This window comes from Struthio camelus, chromosome 2 (assembly GCF_040807025.1).
Source record: "Struthio camelus isolate bStrCam1 chromosome 2, bStrCam1.hap1, whole genome shotgun sequence".
In the NCBI taxonomy this organism is placed as follows: domain Eukaryota; kingdom Metazoa; phylum Chordata; class Aves; order Struthioniformes; family Struthionidae; genus Struthio; species Struthio camelus.
The window spans coordinates 65,464,793-65,481,454 of record NC_090943.1 but is presented as its reverse complement, the minus strand read 5'-3'; the positions used below and the strand labels follow the sequence as shown (position 1 = coordinate 65,481,454).

General features: G+C 41.7%; 1 protein-coding gene across 16 annotated transcripts in view; it reads right to left on the bottom strand.

Moving 5' to 3' along the window:
* The window catches only part of IKZF1 (IKAROS family zinc finger 1), a 71,677-nt gene that overhangs the window by 9,880 nt on the left and 45,135 nt on the right, over positions 1-16,662 (bottom strand). For 12 of the 16 annotated variants that reach the window (XM_009681912.2, XM_068936122.1, XM_068936128.1 and 9 more), the window contains 3 exons: positions 11,523-11,783; positions 5,141-5,308; positions 3,069-3,194 (listed from right to left, as the gene is read on the bottom strand). In XM_009681912.2, the coding sequence (XP_009680207.1) occupies positions 3,069-3,194; positions 5,141-5,308; positions 11,523-11,783 (555 nt within the window). The remainder of the gene's footprint in view (positions 1-3,068; positions 3,195-5,140; positions 5,309-11,522; positions 11,784-16,662) is intronic. The other 4 variants (XM_068936126.1, XM_068936127.1, XM_068936125.1 and 1 more) reach the window with 1 other exon arrangement.

Sequence of the window (16,662 nt, the reverse complement as noted above, 5' to 3'; positions counted from 1 at the left end):
TGCGGGATAGTAGAGGACATAGATGGTATCATAAAATGGGCAAGTGCCAGCATCTAGTGCTGGCTAAGGCTACTAGGTGCTATTTCAGGAAGAGATTTACAGAGAGTATTTTACAGCAGCTAGTTTAACAGTGAAAAAAACCCACAGAATTCGTAGTTGAAAGCTGAAAGGATCAAGAAGAACTGCTTAGGATATAACAACATTCTCTTTCAAATCTGTTCCAGACAGGGTAAATTATGGCTTCAACATCATTCAAACTTTTAATATTGCAATTTTAAAAACTGCAATAAAAAATGGGAAATTTTGAATTATATACTAATTTCCAGCCTTCACAACAGAAAACATAAGAAATTTGCCACCAAGCTGGTAACTATTTTTCTGCAATTTGGTTGCTGCAAACTGGAAAAAAAATATTTATTTTATCTTTCCAAATGAAAATCCGCAAGTTACTGAAGAATTGTAATGGATCCTTTTTAAATTTCATAAACTATTTATTCTCTGTTATTTTACATAGGCCTTAGAAAGACCTCACCATGCTGAACTCAAATGAAAAACTCCAATTAATATCTCTAAGAGAAGCACTCCACATGATCGGTGAGATTCTAGTTTTCTAAAGTAAGAATTTTGCCATTTAATTCAGCAGGTTTTGAATTTCAGGCTGAATCTGCTTCTCTTAAAGGAAGCAAACAAAAAGTTAAAATATAATACAACGTCTTGTTCCCTTCCTTACTCCTCTTTGCTGGCTCTTTTCTTTATATAAGTACTTTTACCATACGCTGATGGAAAGCGTTTTCCAATTTAGATCCTTTCAGCTGACTTCTATTTTCAATGAGCGTTGCACAAAAAATTAAAAAATGCTCTAAAAAGTAATCCTGCTGTAGCAGAACACCAAAGTAGATACCCCAACAGATTTTTGTCCCAACATTTCTGAGTCTGAAAAACAAAGGGGACCTAATTATGACCATCATAGCTCCTCCATATCACACCCTGAAACACCATGAAAACAGTAGTAGTTCCTGCAGTTAAGCTCTCCATGCTTTTCTAAATACAATACAGAATATATTTAAAAATTCCAGAAGGACATCAACTGATTCTGAACTGTCGCACTGTATATTTTCCTCTTTGCTTTTATAAAGGAAAATCAGATAAAGGAAATCACGTAAACAGGGAAAAAGGTACGTATAGCCAGGATTACTCTGTTTGCAATGAGATAGAATAGATTGTTTAGAAAGCAAAATTGTAAGAAAAAATGCTGGAGAGTTTTGTTTTTAGAAACATGAAGAACTGGTTTATTAACTGGGTAGTAATACTTTTTTTTCCCCTCTCTCTTTTAAGAGTGAAATCCTTGGCAGAATATAGGGGCTAAAAGCAGAAATTAATCCCTTACTGTTTTTTCTCATTTGTCAAAGCACTCCTATTATACCTAATAGGAATATGTATCTTATTCTTTGTATATGCAAGGTAGAAGTAATTCATAAATTCACCAAATTTTCACCCCACTGAAAGATATTCAGTCCTAAACTACTGAAAAACGTCTTTTTATTTTCTGGCATGGTTTGCTATAACCAAAGTTCCATCTCTAAAATTTGTAACTTATTTTATTAAAGTTTAGGACATTTCTTGTTTACTAAGATTTTAGTAGTAGTTTAGATCGGTCGTTCCTACCGATTTTCATGTTTTGCATGCAGGCATTTCAAACCCATGTGCCAGACACTAAAAATTTTAATCCCAGGCAGAATATTTGCTTCTCAATCCTATCACCTCTTTGTGGAATAAATATTGCTGCCTACAGTATATTACTTTGAGCTTTCTATTTATATATTCTCCAGCTCCTCAGTAAAATTAGAAGGGGCGCTGCTCTAACACGCTGTCTGTCAGAAGAATCTCAGCCGCATTCACTGCTATCATTATGTGCATATACTTTACATTATCTGATAACATGTAAAAACATATTCAGGTTCTGTCCAGATATACAATATTAAATGAGGCATCATTGCAAATAGGTCAGAAAGAACCTTCCATTTTGTCATTTGACAAACCGAATAAAGTATACTGACAGGATCAAAAAGTTATGCAAGAGATAGACAGAACTTATTGAACGGGCTACAACCTTAAACTCCACCACAGGTGCTGGCTCTTATATTCTCCATCTAAAATTGTATGCGCAATGGGATTCTGTATGGCTACTTACTGTGATCAATCCCACACAGCTCTTTAGGGCCTTTGTTTAAAAAACAACAAAAAAAACCCCAATATCTGCTTTTTCCATTTCTGGGCATAGTTTTAGATTCCATATTCTCCGGGGGATGGACTTTACCTTCTTGGTAAGCCCAGTCTCTCAGAGAAGCATGACCCTTCTGCCCCCAAGTTTTGTTTAAGATATAAATTTGTTTGTTTAAGAAGCCTATCCACAAATTATTACCCTCTCTGGACTGCCTCAGTCAAAGGGGCTAAATTAACTCCCTCTGTCTTCCTGCCCTCTTGCTTGAAAGCGTGAAATCAGAGATAGATGGCTCATCCTTGTTATATGAATTGCGGTCCCAGTGTTCAAGTAAGTTCATTAAACTGTGCCTGGGAAGGGGCAACGTGCAGGGGATACAAAATGCAGAAGATTCTCCAGCCCCAGAACACGGATATTCGCTCTTTATTAGGAATACATCCACAAAGGTATTGCAGTATAGGACTCAAGCAGAAGCAAAAGGTGCTGAGACGATGACGTCACACTTTGGTCTTGAGATGGGGAACTGAAACGTTCCAGGTCTTGCAGGTGTTTTACTATATACCTGAGTTTTACTTTGGCTTTTTGTTTGAGCTAAGCAAAACAAGATAAAAAGCAAACATTTATCAAGTATAGAATAGATCCATATGCAGTATCATATATATTTATAAGTGTGTGTGTGTGTGTGTGTGTGTGTGTGTGTGTGTGTGTGTGTGTGTGTGTAATATTCTACCTCCCTAACACAGAAGAGGCCACATATGGTACTACTGTTCCTTTGGCACTCCTTTTACTAGGCACCTGTGAGGAGAGTGTTAATCCTAGAACTGACACTTCAGCTGCATGCTATTACCTGAATAAAGGCTGCTTGAGATGCTCATGGTTTGCAGGTAGTTATGACAGCGTTCTTTATGTTCTTCCAAAGAGCTGCGCTGCTTATAGCTGCGACCGCAGTATCCACATTTATGGGGTTTGCCAACTGCAGAAAATACAATTGAGAGAGTCAAATTAGGTATCCAACAACATATTAGCGATGGTAAAACCACAACAAGAAAAAAGCCCACCCAAAAGAAACCCATGCTATGGTGAACTGAAGACAGAGTTTGGCTATTTAGAAAAATAATGGAAAGCCAGTTGTAGATATCTTTTCATGAACAGACCAATTCTGTGGGTGCTGCAAGGTGATTACAGATGATTCACATCAGATAAAGACTGCGACATTAAATCTTCAAAAACAGAATCTGCAAGAGTTGGAAACTGAGACACCTTCAAAGATCTGAGTAGAGATACTCGAACGCCTAGCTCCCACAGAGACTGCTAACAAGGAAGGCCAGCAACGAAAACTGGTTTTGTAGGTAAACACCTGTCTACCACTGGAGGTTAATTCTACCATAACAAGAGGCTGCTCAGCTTCTTGAGTAGAATGTTAGACTTCACATGCTTTCTTGCTCTCCATTTCTAGAAATTCAAGAGAAATGGCATGACTAAAGTTTTTCTATATTGCAACAATTGAGATTCAGGCAGTTCCAGGAATTTCACAGTAAAAACAGGACTTCGTGGACTTCTGGACCCAATTTTTTTTTTTTCTTAAGATGAAAAGCCTGTCGGTTGTTTACATGAGTGCATAGTTTTAGATGGTTACATAGCCTAACTTTTGAATTTTATTTACAAATTCTCAGATGAAAATCAGACTCATATATCCAACTTTTCTTATATGTATTGGTGTCAATTTGCTAATTACAGAAACTAATCAAAACCCATATTTACACAATGTAAAATTTACCTAGAAATTCCTGAGAGTCTGTTGGAAGTACCTAGGGGTAGTTTCATGTTCATATGAAAAAATATGATTAAAATTAAACTAGCACTAAAATCAGTAGAGGGGAGAGAGAAAGAGAGAGAGAGAGAGAGAGGCAAAAAAAGAATTTTAAATATGTGCTGTCCTGAATCAGGTGAGGATCCAATTTATTTTGAACATCTGGGACCAACACTAGGATTCTTATCATTTAATGTATGCTAGAAGAATTGCCTTAGTTTTGCGCAAGACACAAATGTCACTTGGCAAGCTCCCCTTGCACTACTCAGGACTACTGTCCCAAAGCCAGCTTTCACAAGTAAAGGTACTGGCATCAGTTCCTGCAAGTTTGTCTGAGTCTCCTTTCCGAATAACAACTTGCGTTTCCAGCTTAGCCTGCGACTGGATGAGACTACAGGCTGACTTAAAGGTTCTTTAGAGGTGCTAAATTGGATTTGCCTCACAGAAGGTTTGTGACTCTGGCCTTTTTTTTTTTTTTTTTTCAAACAATGAGAGGTTCCTGTTGATAGAAAAGCCCAAGAATTTAAAAATATTTATTCAGATCTCTATATTACTGTTAAGAGAAAACACTGAAAGCCTCTAGTAGTGCCCTCCAATTTAAAGGAGTGTTATCTCTCTCTCCTCCCCACGCTCTCTCTCTCAATGTACTTGTAAAAACAAGGTGCAGCAAGCAACTACTGCTAAATGCCGTAGGTGCTTTCACTCCTTAAGCAGAGAATCGCAACCAGACTGAAGGCTTTTGAGACTTCATGACTTTAAACCTTCCATGTTTAAGAGCGTACGTTGTCTCTGCGTGTCGATAAATTACAGCCAGACCCCAAAACGTCCCACACCTTGAACTCACGTCAGCAGTTCCACAAAACGGATTACTGCCACGAGGCGTGGCAGGTGAAACCCCAACCCCGAACCTTTTAACCAGCCGAGAAGCACCAGGGAGAACAGGTCTTGGGGCGGACGACCACGAGCGCAAGCAGTTTAGCCACCTCTTTGCCACTGAAACGTTGCAGCCACGCGAGCCCGCTCGCCTCGCCAGGGCAAGGAGGCTCCTCAGCCCAGGTGGCAAGGACACCCCTGCGGGGCCACCGCGGCGGCCCGGCACCCTCACTTACCTGAGTGAGTCCTCAGGTGGCCCGTGAGGGCATCCCTGCGACGGCAGGCATAGTTACACAGGTGACATTTGAAGGGCTTTTCACCCGAGTGCAACTTTATGTGGCGAAGAAGGTTGCCTTTCTGTGTAAAGGAGGCTCCGCACTGATTGCACTGGAAAGGGCGTTCCCCTAAGGGGAGAAGGACAAAATGTGTGAGAACAAAAAATCTTACACAGTAACAAGAGAAGGATTTCACTGAGAAAGTTGTTTTCTCACTGCTGCTCTGTGACTTCCACCGGCTGCAGGTTTGATATAACATGAGGCTTTCAGACTAAACCTGCCAGTTTCTTAATGCTTCACTGGCTGGGTCAATTTGATCTGAAAATCTAATTTTTTTTTTTTCTAAATCAGAATGGCACATCACAATGCAAATTCAAACTCATTTAAATAAAGTGACTGCAACATTTTGTGTTGAAGAGCCACTCTTCCTGATCAGCAGTTTTGGAATAAACCAATATCCAATTTTGCATGTTGTGGCATTTGGTGGGGTTTTTAATGTGGCTTTTTTCAAAGGGTCTTTAAAATATGCCACTGAAGCAGCAAAATAAAAAGGAAACTCATTAAAAATGCATTTCAGGATCACAAGTTCATTTCAGCGTTACATTCTTATATTTAAATGAAAGGCACTTCATTATAACAGTTATAATAACTTCTTTTCATTTACATTTTCCCTGTATTTTCCCTTTCAATTTCTTCTCCATTACCTGTCTGTCCCTAAGCAGCCAAATCAGGAAAGAGACAGAGAAAGAGAGAGAAAGAGAGAGAGTAAAATCACACAAGTTAAGACAGTGCAGCGGAAACCCTGTACTTCCACAGAGAAGTCCTAACCCTGCTTTAGGCAAGGTGTTAACAGAGGAGTTGTATAAATGGGCTCCGCTGTTCCACACTTTGGAAAGACCCAGGGAAAAGCTTTAAGTAACAGAGACTTTATTTGTCTACATTTGTGCCTGTTAGCAAAGCCGTGCATCAGACTGCCACTGGAAAAAGTTAATACGGCTTTTGTTTTTCATTGCTGTTTGTAATTCATTGATACGCTCCTTTGTTCATTTATTTTTGGTTTAAGATATATGAGGGCTGTTCTTAACTCAGCGGGAAATAAAATATCTTATGTTTTCGGTTGTATCAGGCAGGAATACAGGAAACAATTTATACATGAAAGCACTCCATCAACAGGCACCTCTCCTGCATGCCCATTTCTCATAAGAGATAGCCCTTGACTACGGCCAACCAGCCTTGGAAACTTCTTTGCTGAATTCTATTTCTCTTAGGCATAAATGTAATCTGCTGTAGTAATTATAATAGATCTACAATAGTAGAAATACTTCAGAGATGACCTGTTTAAAGTTTTGACTTTCTTTACATAATATTCAATAAAAAATTTCACGGCAGAAGTTAAAATGTGAAAAAAAAATGCCTAGAAGTTAAACTCCTCCTTTTTTCTCTCTCCCTTGAGCATCATTCGTTATTTTGCACATTTCAGGCCAACTTGTGTATACATATGCGCACATATATGTACAGCACGATCATTCCTTACTTTTGGGTAATGCAGTAGAAAAGTAGCAGCATCGTCCCAACAGAAAAATCTGCAAACTCTGCTATCAGGGCTGGCAACTCTAATAGTCAGCTAACAGTAAAATGAATCTATTTTACAGCAAGATATTTTCGTTGGCCAAATAGCTTCAAGCAGGTCAGCACATTCCCTGTCGAGCTGAACGAGCTCACTTTCTGTATTCACGTAACTGTATTCATCTAAATATATCCTTCACTATATCCGCAACTGCTTTACACAGGGGTAGCCCTACAGAAATGAGACCGTTAGCCTTACAGGACTTTACAACATACTTAATAAGCCATGAATATGAATTGTTAGGAAAAAAAAAAAAAAGGGTGAATGTGTCTATATGTGTACACGCATACAGGTCTGTCTGTGCTTTACCTTCTCATCTTCGTGACAGTTACTCACTGCAGAAGGCATTTCTCAGAAATGGACTGAAACAGTAACGAAGAAGTCATCTTGTAAGGAGGGACACAAAATTCAGGGGAAATATAGTTAATTGTTACTAAGCTTTTCTAGCATTTATTTCAGTTATTTTTACTCTAAGAAGCATAAGAGGAGAAAACAAGGACCGTAAAAGCACTCCAGGCGCTATATGTAAAGTAAGACTGAAATGGAGCTCCAGCCTACAGCTCGCACGATTACAGGGTGAAACCTTATTTTGGGTGGCAAAGACAGGCAGGTGGAGTATTTAAAATGAGACCGCTGCATACCAAATGTTTCCATAAAACTGGCAGTGGGATAAATGTACGGGAAGCAGTACTTACACCGCTGTACAAAGGCAACTGCCTCGCCACTGAGAAGCCCCGCAGGGCCCTTCGCCGTTTGGCTGGCCCTCGGTCGTTCGTGCTGCAGGCAGGGGAGGGGGGAAGCCTGCGTTTTGTGCGCTGTCGAGCACACCGAACCAGCCCCGCTCCCAGGCACGGCAGCACGTAGCATTGCTCCTGCATGCAACCTTACGGCGTGTGGCGCTACCCCCCCAAAATGGGGAAGGCCCAGCGGGAAAAGAAAAAATAAATACATACTGTGCCTTTCGGTTAAACGGTCTGGTTTGCGAGTTATTTGCTTGCCTGCTCTGCACAGCACACGTCTGTCCTGGCTGGGTCTCTCTGCCTGGAGCGTAGCTACGGACCAGCGCGGGCCCAGCAGCAAGCCGCGATGGGCCCGCTAATTTAATCCGCTGCCGTTGCTCGCTTTGCTCTCGCGCAGCCTGTGTGCCTCTGGCCTCCCTTTGGCACGCTGGGACCCAAGTAGCAAGACGCAAGCCAGCTAAGCGCTACGGTAGCGTATGCAGAAAGTGGGAATGTATAAACGCACACATATACACGTGCACACACACACACACACACACCTACACGCCAACCAAGCGAAGCATGATGAGGTCTCAACCTCAGCAAGCAGGAGGGAGTTGTCTCTCTCTGCTACCCTCTGCCTCCTAAATGTCCTTTTCCCTAAAGACTGAGCAAGAAAGCAACAGCAGGCTGAAGAAGATCAACGTACTAAAAGCTTTGGGGACGGAGAGCGAAGACAGTCAGACACCAGTGAGCAGGATTCACTCCACTGATGGGAGCAACAGGTAAAGTACTAAGAAAGAGCCAGTGGTTTGCAGCTGCTTGCACACAGAAAGGGGTAGAAAATATCAGGTGCTGCTCTGCATATCTGCACTTGGCAGGTGTATTCATTAAATGCAATTATGCCTTTTATCAGGGCAGGCAGTCATTTTATTTTGGCGTTTTAGCGTGCCAGAGTTTTGTTCACTTATCAAGTATTTATTTAAGGAAACCTCACTGCATATGCAGGTTTTACATGAATTAGCAGCAAAGTAATTCATTTGCAAGGCTTACTCCCTCATCAGGCGTGCATTGAAATGGGCTTCAGTATAGTCACTTAAATGTCGCTAACACTATATCCTATTTCTGCTTTAATTTTCACAGCACAACTGAAAGGAAAAGCAGTTACTACTATTTCCTCGTGACATCCCTTTCATTTAAGCTACCAGCTCTGCTCCGCCGCTCCCCTGTCCGTCCCTGGCAAAGCACAGCTCCCACTAGCAGATTTGCTCACAGCTGGAGCTCAGGGCGAGACCCGATGGAAAGCAAAGGCTTTACCTCCGCAGAAGGATTAAGGGATTCAACTTCAGTTTATTAAAAACGAAAGCAGGAGCTTCTGATGAGCAAACTGAAGCTCTTCAGATATTGCCAGTGCAAGTTTTAACTCTATTCCCTGGTTAAAAAGAGGATCCTGTCGGCAAGGAGTGACTGCTGCTGTGAAGTCGTGGACGCCGCGGACCTACAGTGCCAGGTCTCGCTAGGCGCTGCCCAAAACCCGCTTAGCACGTGCAAAAATGACTCTGCCGTGCACAGGGTTTTGGAAGTTCGAGGTCGGTATTAGGAAAAACGCTGGAGCTTCTGGAGATGCCGGCCCGGGGGAAAAGGCAGCTCTGAACTCGGCCTCCAAAGCCGCCGCCGCACAGCGGAGTCCTCCCGAGACCCCCCGGCGTCGTGTCGCTGGTGGTGCCCGCCAGCAGCCCAGCTACGCCCGCAGCCTCACGAAAACCGGGTGCCCGCCCTGCCGGGTGATCGCAAACGCCCTTTCTGACCGCGAGGGACCCCAAATAGCTGCCCTGGAGCAGCAGCACTAGGGAGAGGGGGTGCCCCAGCTCTGACGGCCGCTGGGACGGCGGCGGGTGATGGACCAGCTCGGCTGCCAGCGCCAGGCCGCTTCTCAGAGCTGCCTGTCAAGGCCTGTGCGCCCCGACAGCCTGTTGTGAGGCAAAAATGCCTTTTGCTGGCTCCCCCGTACAACACGACTGCCATTCAGGACAAATTTATAGATGTGAGAAATTTGCTTTTTTCCTTTTAGCCTCCAATCTCTCAACGTCGGGCCGAAAAGGCTACAGTTCGGCAGCTCTCCGTTTCCACGTGTGTTCATGCGTGTACACATATAGACACATTCACTCCATTTCTGTTTCCTTCTTTTTTCACTTTATCAGATATTTACCGTTACAAATTGACTTTGTATTTGTAACCAATAGCTCCTGCCATGCCTCTTTACTGTACTTTTAATAAAACAGCGGCCTCGTTAAAGAGGCACAAAGTCTTCTACTTTCAAATGCATTGGAAGTAGCAGCATTTTATTTCAGCTACTACAACACCCTTTTTTAAGGGTATTGTAAAAAGGCCTCATGTGCAAGTCGTTTTCCATATACATTTTACCGACTAGCATGAAATTAAAAAAGAACAACCAAGTACGCCGTGTTATATCTATCTAGGAGGTATGTTGCAGCCTCTCTTCTAAGAACTATCTGTGGCTTTTTCAACAAAGATACGTGTCTGCTCTTCCCTGGACAGAAGGTTTTATCACGTTTAACTGAAGCGTGCTTTGACGTAGGCATTTCTAACCCTCACCAGGACTTCCACTGAACGTGGCTAATCCAGGTTAAACAAACCGCTCGCACCCTCCGAGAGCTTGCACAGCCGCAGTTAAAAGCATAGACAGTCTCAGGGGACGGGGGCGCTGGGGTCTTTTTGTGAATCTTTGCCAGTCCCCGCTGTGCTGGTCCTCCACATTGAAAACACTTTGCTCATCACCTTGCCCCTGGATAGTTCTGGGGAAATCATTTAATTGTAATCGGGGTGTTGGGGAGGAAGAAACATCTGCTTGCTCATTCGTGTGAATATTTCCATGGAAACTTTAACCATTGGACAGGTCATTCGTATCTTAAGAGTACGTTACAATCCCCTCCCATTTGAGTATTCATGCACAAATGTCAAATCCTCTATATATTTATTTTTAAAGTAACTTCAAGACTCATATTAAAAACAACAGGAAACCCTAGGATTTAAATCCTGCTGGTGTCTCACCGCAGTACAGTTCAGTTCCCTTTCGACTATGGGTGATCTTGGAGTTTAGAACGGGTGCCCAATGTTTAGATGGCTTGCAGCAGGTAAGATGAAACTCGCCCTAGTCTTTACTTCTTGATTTGTTCCAGTGTCTTCACTTTTCCCCCACTTGGAGGCTATTCAGAAATAGAAAGTCAAGGCAAGAAGATATGCAGCTCTGTGACAGTGACAAGCTATCACTACGGAGAACAACCTCTACATGTCTCTCTTGAAGTTCCAGTGGAAACCCTTCAGTCCAGACCCAAACAGTGACAATACTTGCTTTTATTTCATGAAACATTTGACATAGAATTAACCCTTTTTTTTTTTTCTCTAAAACTGCACAGGATAGTTCTCTTAAACCTGTAAATGCCTTATTCGTTTTGCCAATGACTTTCATAATCACTGATCCATAAATAACTTTGTGGCACTGTTGGAAGCATTGGAACTGTGTCCACTGCACAGCTGGTCACAACTATGTTCTTTTTTTTTTTTTAGAAATGTCATAGAAATTAAGATTTCTTTCCTTTTTTTTTTTTTATGGAAAGTTAAATTTTTCATGTAGCTTCAAACCAAACAGTACATTACTTTAGACATCAACATTTGGTATCAGCACAATGTACAACTTCTGACTGGAATAAATACAATTATGCTGACAAATCTTGGATTTTTTTTTTTTTTTCATTTCTCACACAATAGATGGACTTCTATCAAGAAGAAATGATGAAGAAATCTCAATTCCTGTCCAGTCCAAAACAGAATAACAAAATAACACAGTTCCAAATGCCCACAGATGCTGCATTATCTCCTTGGAGGGAACATGTGCACGATACTCACAGAAAATAAGTCTTTTCCTAATACGTGGCCAAATCTTGTCAACTAAAGGAAAAACTATGCCAGGCCTTACCAGTGTGGCTTCGTTTGTGAACCATGAGCACATTGGGACCGATGCAAATTATCCCACAGATATCACATTTTAGCTTTCCGTTAGGAAGTCGAATGCCTCCAACTCCTGACATAGCTTTGCTGCCTGGGCCATTGTGTGAGCCATTCATTTTCTCTCCCGAGGTATCAAGCATTCGTAAATCCTCCGCACATTCTTCCCCATTCATTTCACAGGCACGCCCATTCTCTTCATCACTCTGAGTCTCTATTTTAATATTACCGGCTGAAAAAAACAATACAGGATGCCACTCAGTTTTGTTGCAGAACAAATAGAGTGGCAAAGAAACAATCACATCAAAGGAGATATAACTTCTAAACAGAATGTACAATATACCTAAAAAAACAGAAGCAACAAACATGACTGCATTTCTACGGGCAACGTGATGAGTTTGTAACATATGGAGCAATGAGTATCAGTTAGACAAATACAAGGCATCAAGGGAGCTGGGCACCTAAATAACATTACAAGTCTGTTCCTAGGTCGCTTTCAGGTTTTTGTAACATCCATTTTGACAATCCGGGCTAATTGGAAGAAATCTGTAATGAATCCACATCACTTGGATTTGTCTGACACGATTGCGAAAATAAGTAACTCATCAAAGGCAGTGGATGAAAATGAATTGAAAATGCAACATTCTCCACGTGGCAGGAAGGTGCTGAGGGTTGTGCTGAATCCAAATATTTGCTGTGCAGGTCTATAGGGTAAGCAAGGACAACGGGAGAGAAAACAGTACAGACACTGACACAGAAACCAGAGCGGGGAAGGATGGGAGGAAGCGTCTCGAGCTAGAACTAGTGCTGAAATTATAACAGGGACAGTTGTGTTTTTAAGACAGCAGGATTAGGGTCACTGAGTTAGAGGGGAGGATCTCTGCAGCCACGAGTTACTGTTAAAAAGCACCAAATTAACAAAGGTGAGTGGGAGAACGGTTTGGAGACTTTACTGGAGAACTCCTTTGTATTATAATCCTAGAGGTGGCAATCACCTGCAAATATAAGTAAAATACAGGTATAAATTTGGCATAGCCTCACTGCACGGGATAGCACCTAGGTAGGTAAATTTTGTCTTATGTGAACACAGCAAAGGCCTAAACCTAAACAGGCTATGCATAAGGGCCAACAGTCAGCTCAGTTAAGGCCACTACTCATTCCTCTTCTCTCGACAGGACTGGATCACGTTTTCTGTAGAATAAACCACCTTTATACTTTCTTCCCTCTTTTCCAATCACATGATTTTGGTGGACAAATAATTCTTCATTAAACTGAAAACTGCCATTCCGTTTTTTCCCCAAATCTCCCTTTCCTTTCAGTGAAACACCTCTTCCCTCACCCCACTCCCAAGGTGGAAAGCATTTACTTTTCTGGCTAGCTGGGCAAGCAAAAGGGAACTGTTTCACCCAACAAAGAAGGGTCTCTTTCTTTTGTGTAATAGACATTTTCTGGTAGCCTTATTCATAAATGGTGTTGTAGCAATGATATAATTAAGCCGTGGGCAATAACTACCTCAAGGGATTAAAGATCTTGACTTTTATCTAAAAATGAAAAGTTTGCTAACGTGTTCTCCGTTTGTTACACTCTGCAACCTCCCTGAAGGTCCAGCTGGACTGCACGGGTGGGACCGACAGCAAGCTCTGCCTCAAAATACTACCGGGGAATGTGCTGAGAGTAAAGGCATGTACATTTCTGGACATTACTTGGGTGAACGAACACCTTTTAATGAAGTCTATCATTTTACGCATTTTCATGTTTTTTCCAATATTGTATTTTCAAATACCTAAAACAGAGTGAGTGCGTGTCATAAATAGCAGTCTTGCCTTTAAAATGTATGTCCTAAAAGGGGGAATAATTTAGAGGTCCAGAAAAAAAGAATCAGTGACTCAGCAATGATTTACAAAGATGGCATGCCTAGCTAAACAGAAATGGTTTAAAGCATCCTACAGGTTCAGTGGAATACAACCCCATACTGCTGTTTTCACCATGGTGAACAGAAGTGATAGAAGTATTCAGCTTGACCACATGACAGTTTTTCATAAATCATACACTAAATTGTTTCTCTTAATTATAAGACTAAGAATTTTTATGGAAATATATTTATTAAAAAAGATTACAGACCCCATGCCTGCTAGGAAATTTGGAGAAGGTTGCTTTTGAAATAGACTTATTATGTTAAAACAAAGTACATGTGAATAAACCAAAAAAGATTAGGCTACTCAAGTCCGTTGGTAGCATATGAACACAAACGTAAATTACTGAGAACTGAAATGACAGAAAAAAACCATAAAAGTAGGAACTAGATGGAAACGTTCTGTAGTGAGCTGAGTCTGCAGTATACTTACAGGAAAAAGATTTGGGAATTATTGCATGAAAGTCCCTAAAGCCTTCGGCCCCATATGCAGCTGCAGTAAAGAAGGGAAACAGGATGCTGGTTTGTGGTACTGCTAGCAGTAAATGTAAAAGAAGATGGCATTATTGCTATAAGAGAGAGACCTAAGAGAAAGGCAGAACTATCATCACAAATGCAACGCAAACAGTTTGGGGCAAAGGGCGAGTAACAGGGGGACGGCTGGAAGGGGAATTCTAACCCGCCGACAGAGCAACTCCCGTTTGTAAAAATGCTGCTTTTCCAAAGCAGCCCACAAGTTTTACCAGGTTTTGTAAACGCATAACTTTTCTTGGGTATTCGCCTTGCTCCGCAGGTAAGCTCCTGCGGCCCCAACAGGAACTTCTGCCGAAGCTTCTAGGGAGGGACAACAGGAGCAGGGCCCCTAACTCAGCCTTCGTCAGGCCCCCAAGAAAACCGCAGGCCCTTACAGTGCCAGCCTCCTCTGAACCCTTGCTTTTTGCCAGCCTGCTCTCTTTGCATTCTGGAGATCTTTTCCTTGCAAGTGCTGGTTTCGAGTCACCGCAGTTCCAAAAATTGAAATTGCAATTTTTTTCTTCTCACGCCTGCTGGTCTTATGTAACAGAATGAGAGGGAGGCAGATTATATGCACATTATTGTGTGTATCGGCGTGCTTTTTTTTGTTTGTATTTCTGAGGCTTCTCCTCCTCACAATGTATCTGTACAAATGTGGCTGCACAAACACACTATACTGTGGTTATTAGGCGTTGCCAGGTCCAAATTAACATGCCATGGGCACACTAATACAGCTCATTACAGGCAATGATAGGCATCTTGACCCAATCAATCTTCACCAAGACTTTCTGCAGGCCACACTGAGCTCCCACAGTGATTTTATAGGTCTAGTTAATACACAAAATGTCCAAACTGAGCACTTCTGGCAAAGCTGTTTTTCAGAAGGAAACCTGGGAAAAAACTCCACTGAAACATGAAATGGATCAGGAGAGAGAAGCTACTCCAGTGGAAATCCTAAGGAGTTTCATTAAGTTTGACTGAGAAACGGGAAGGCAAGTTGTACAGTTTTGTCTGGAGACTTGACTTAGACTGGAAAAAAAAAAAAAAGAAATCAAAAGTGTTTTCTCTTTCTTTTGTGACAGAGAAGTTCCTGTCCCTCCTTTTTTCTAAGAGGAAAATTTCATTCATTCTTGCAGCACAGATGATGTGACAAATACTGATCACAGAACATGCTCAACATTTGTACAGGTTTCTCAAACATTCACTCGAAATGAGCTTTGTAGAAATTATTTCTGTGCACATGCATGTCTATATACACATACAGGCAGATATTAATTAGCTCTACAATAATTCAGGGTAATAATTTCCTCTCGGCTCTTCTAACACCACTAAGACATTACTCCTTGATTAATTTACTCAAATTGGTTTGGAGATGACCTTTTAAGCCCTTAGAAGGTTCTACGTTTTACCCTATGTGTACGCACTAGTGCAATTCAGTGGTTTACCTCCCCTTTCTGTTTTAACTGGAATCCACTTTTACTGCAAGGAATCCAGAGCGTTTCAACGTCACTGAACTACCAGCTCTTCCCCTCACCTCCCCTTTTACTTAGCCGTATTGCGGAAAAGTTACCCAAAAGCAGGGCACCGGGTGGGTGCCTCGTGCTATCTGACGTGTACCGCGAGCTTCACTCTCTGCAGAGCACTGAGAACTTCTGTCACACAAGAATGTTGTATATCCCATGATTAGCAATGGCTTATGCAAAAGTCCTTGGAAAAAATTTGGCGATTCAAAGGGAAAAGGGATGGTAATATGATTTATCTGTAGTTTCAGTTCCAGGCACCTGTTTCTGGGTAAGGGCAGCGTAGCTGGGCCCAACATGGGAGCCAGGCTGGGACACTTGGGAAGGAAGGAAGGAAGGCGAGAAGATTGAGTCACACTTCCCTAGAAAGAGTTGAGCAATGTGGAGAGGGAAGAGAGGTATTTTGCAATGAGTGAGAGAGTCCCATAGCAGGGAGAAAGGAGAAACCAAATGGACTTATTGGGAAAGAGGATTCGGAGAGTGGCTTTTATAAAGGACAGAGAGATAGCCACCTGGAAAAAAAAAAGCATGTGAAGGATTAGTAATTTGTTTTCAGCTCAGAGCCAGTCTGCTCCCTCTTATAGTTACGAGACTCCCTTCCAGATGTAAAATCCTTTCAATTTTAGGTGACTTTGGCACTGGCACATTTTCAAGTGCCTGTGCCAAAATCCTATTTGAAAGGGGGCATTCGTCTCCCAAGACATGTTCTTCTCAGCTGGGATTTTTAAAGTGGACAAAAACAGAAGACCTGGCGATCCAAGGAATTTAAGGAGTGAAAGAGAAAGAGAAAACCTTACTGGGCTTTCTGGAGTACTTTAGCTATAGAGGTACCTAACTGCCTTTGATTTTTAATGAGATTTGAGCATCTATTTATTTTTCCTCTATCACTTTTATCTCATTAGGTACTTAAACACATCTTGTGGCATATAAAGGTCCCTAAGAAGTTGTCCTTTAGCCTTTCTTTGAAATTAAACACGATAATGTAATTTTTGGTCATGGGATTACTCCATGCAATGCCTCCCTCATACTCTGCAGTCAATAGAAAGAGGAAAAGAAAACACCTCTTAAAGTTGCTTCAAATAATTTTGGTGCATGTATTTTTTTTGTTTGAATGGCTTATTTGTTATTCCAAGACAAGTGAGAAGTATTTTCTTGCTATTCGTTGA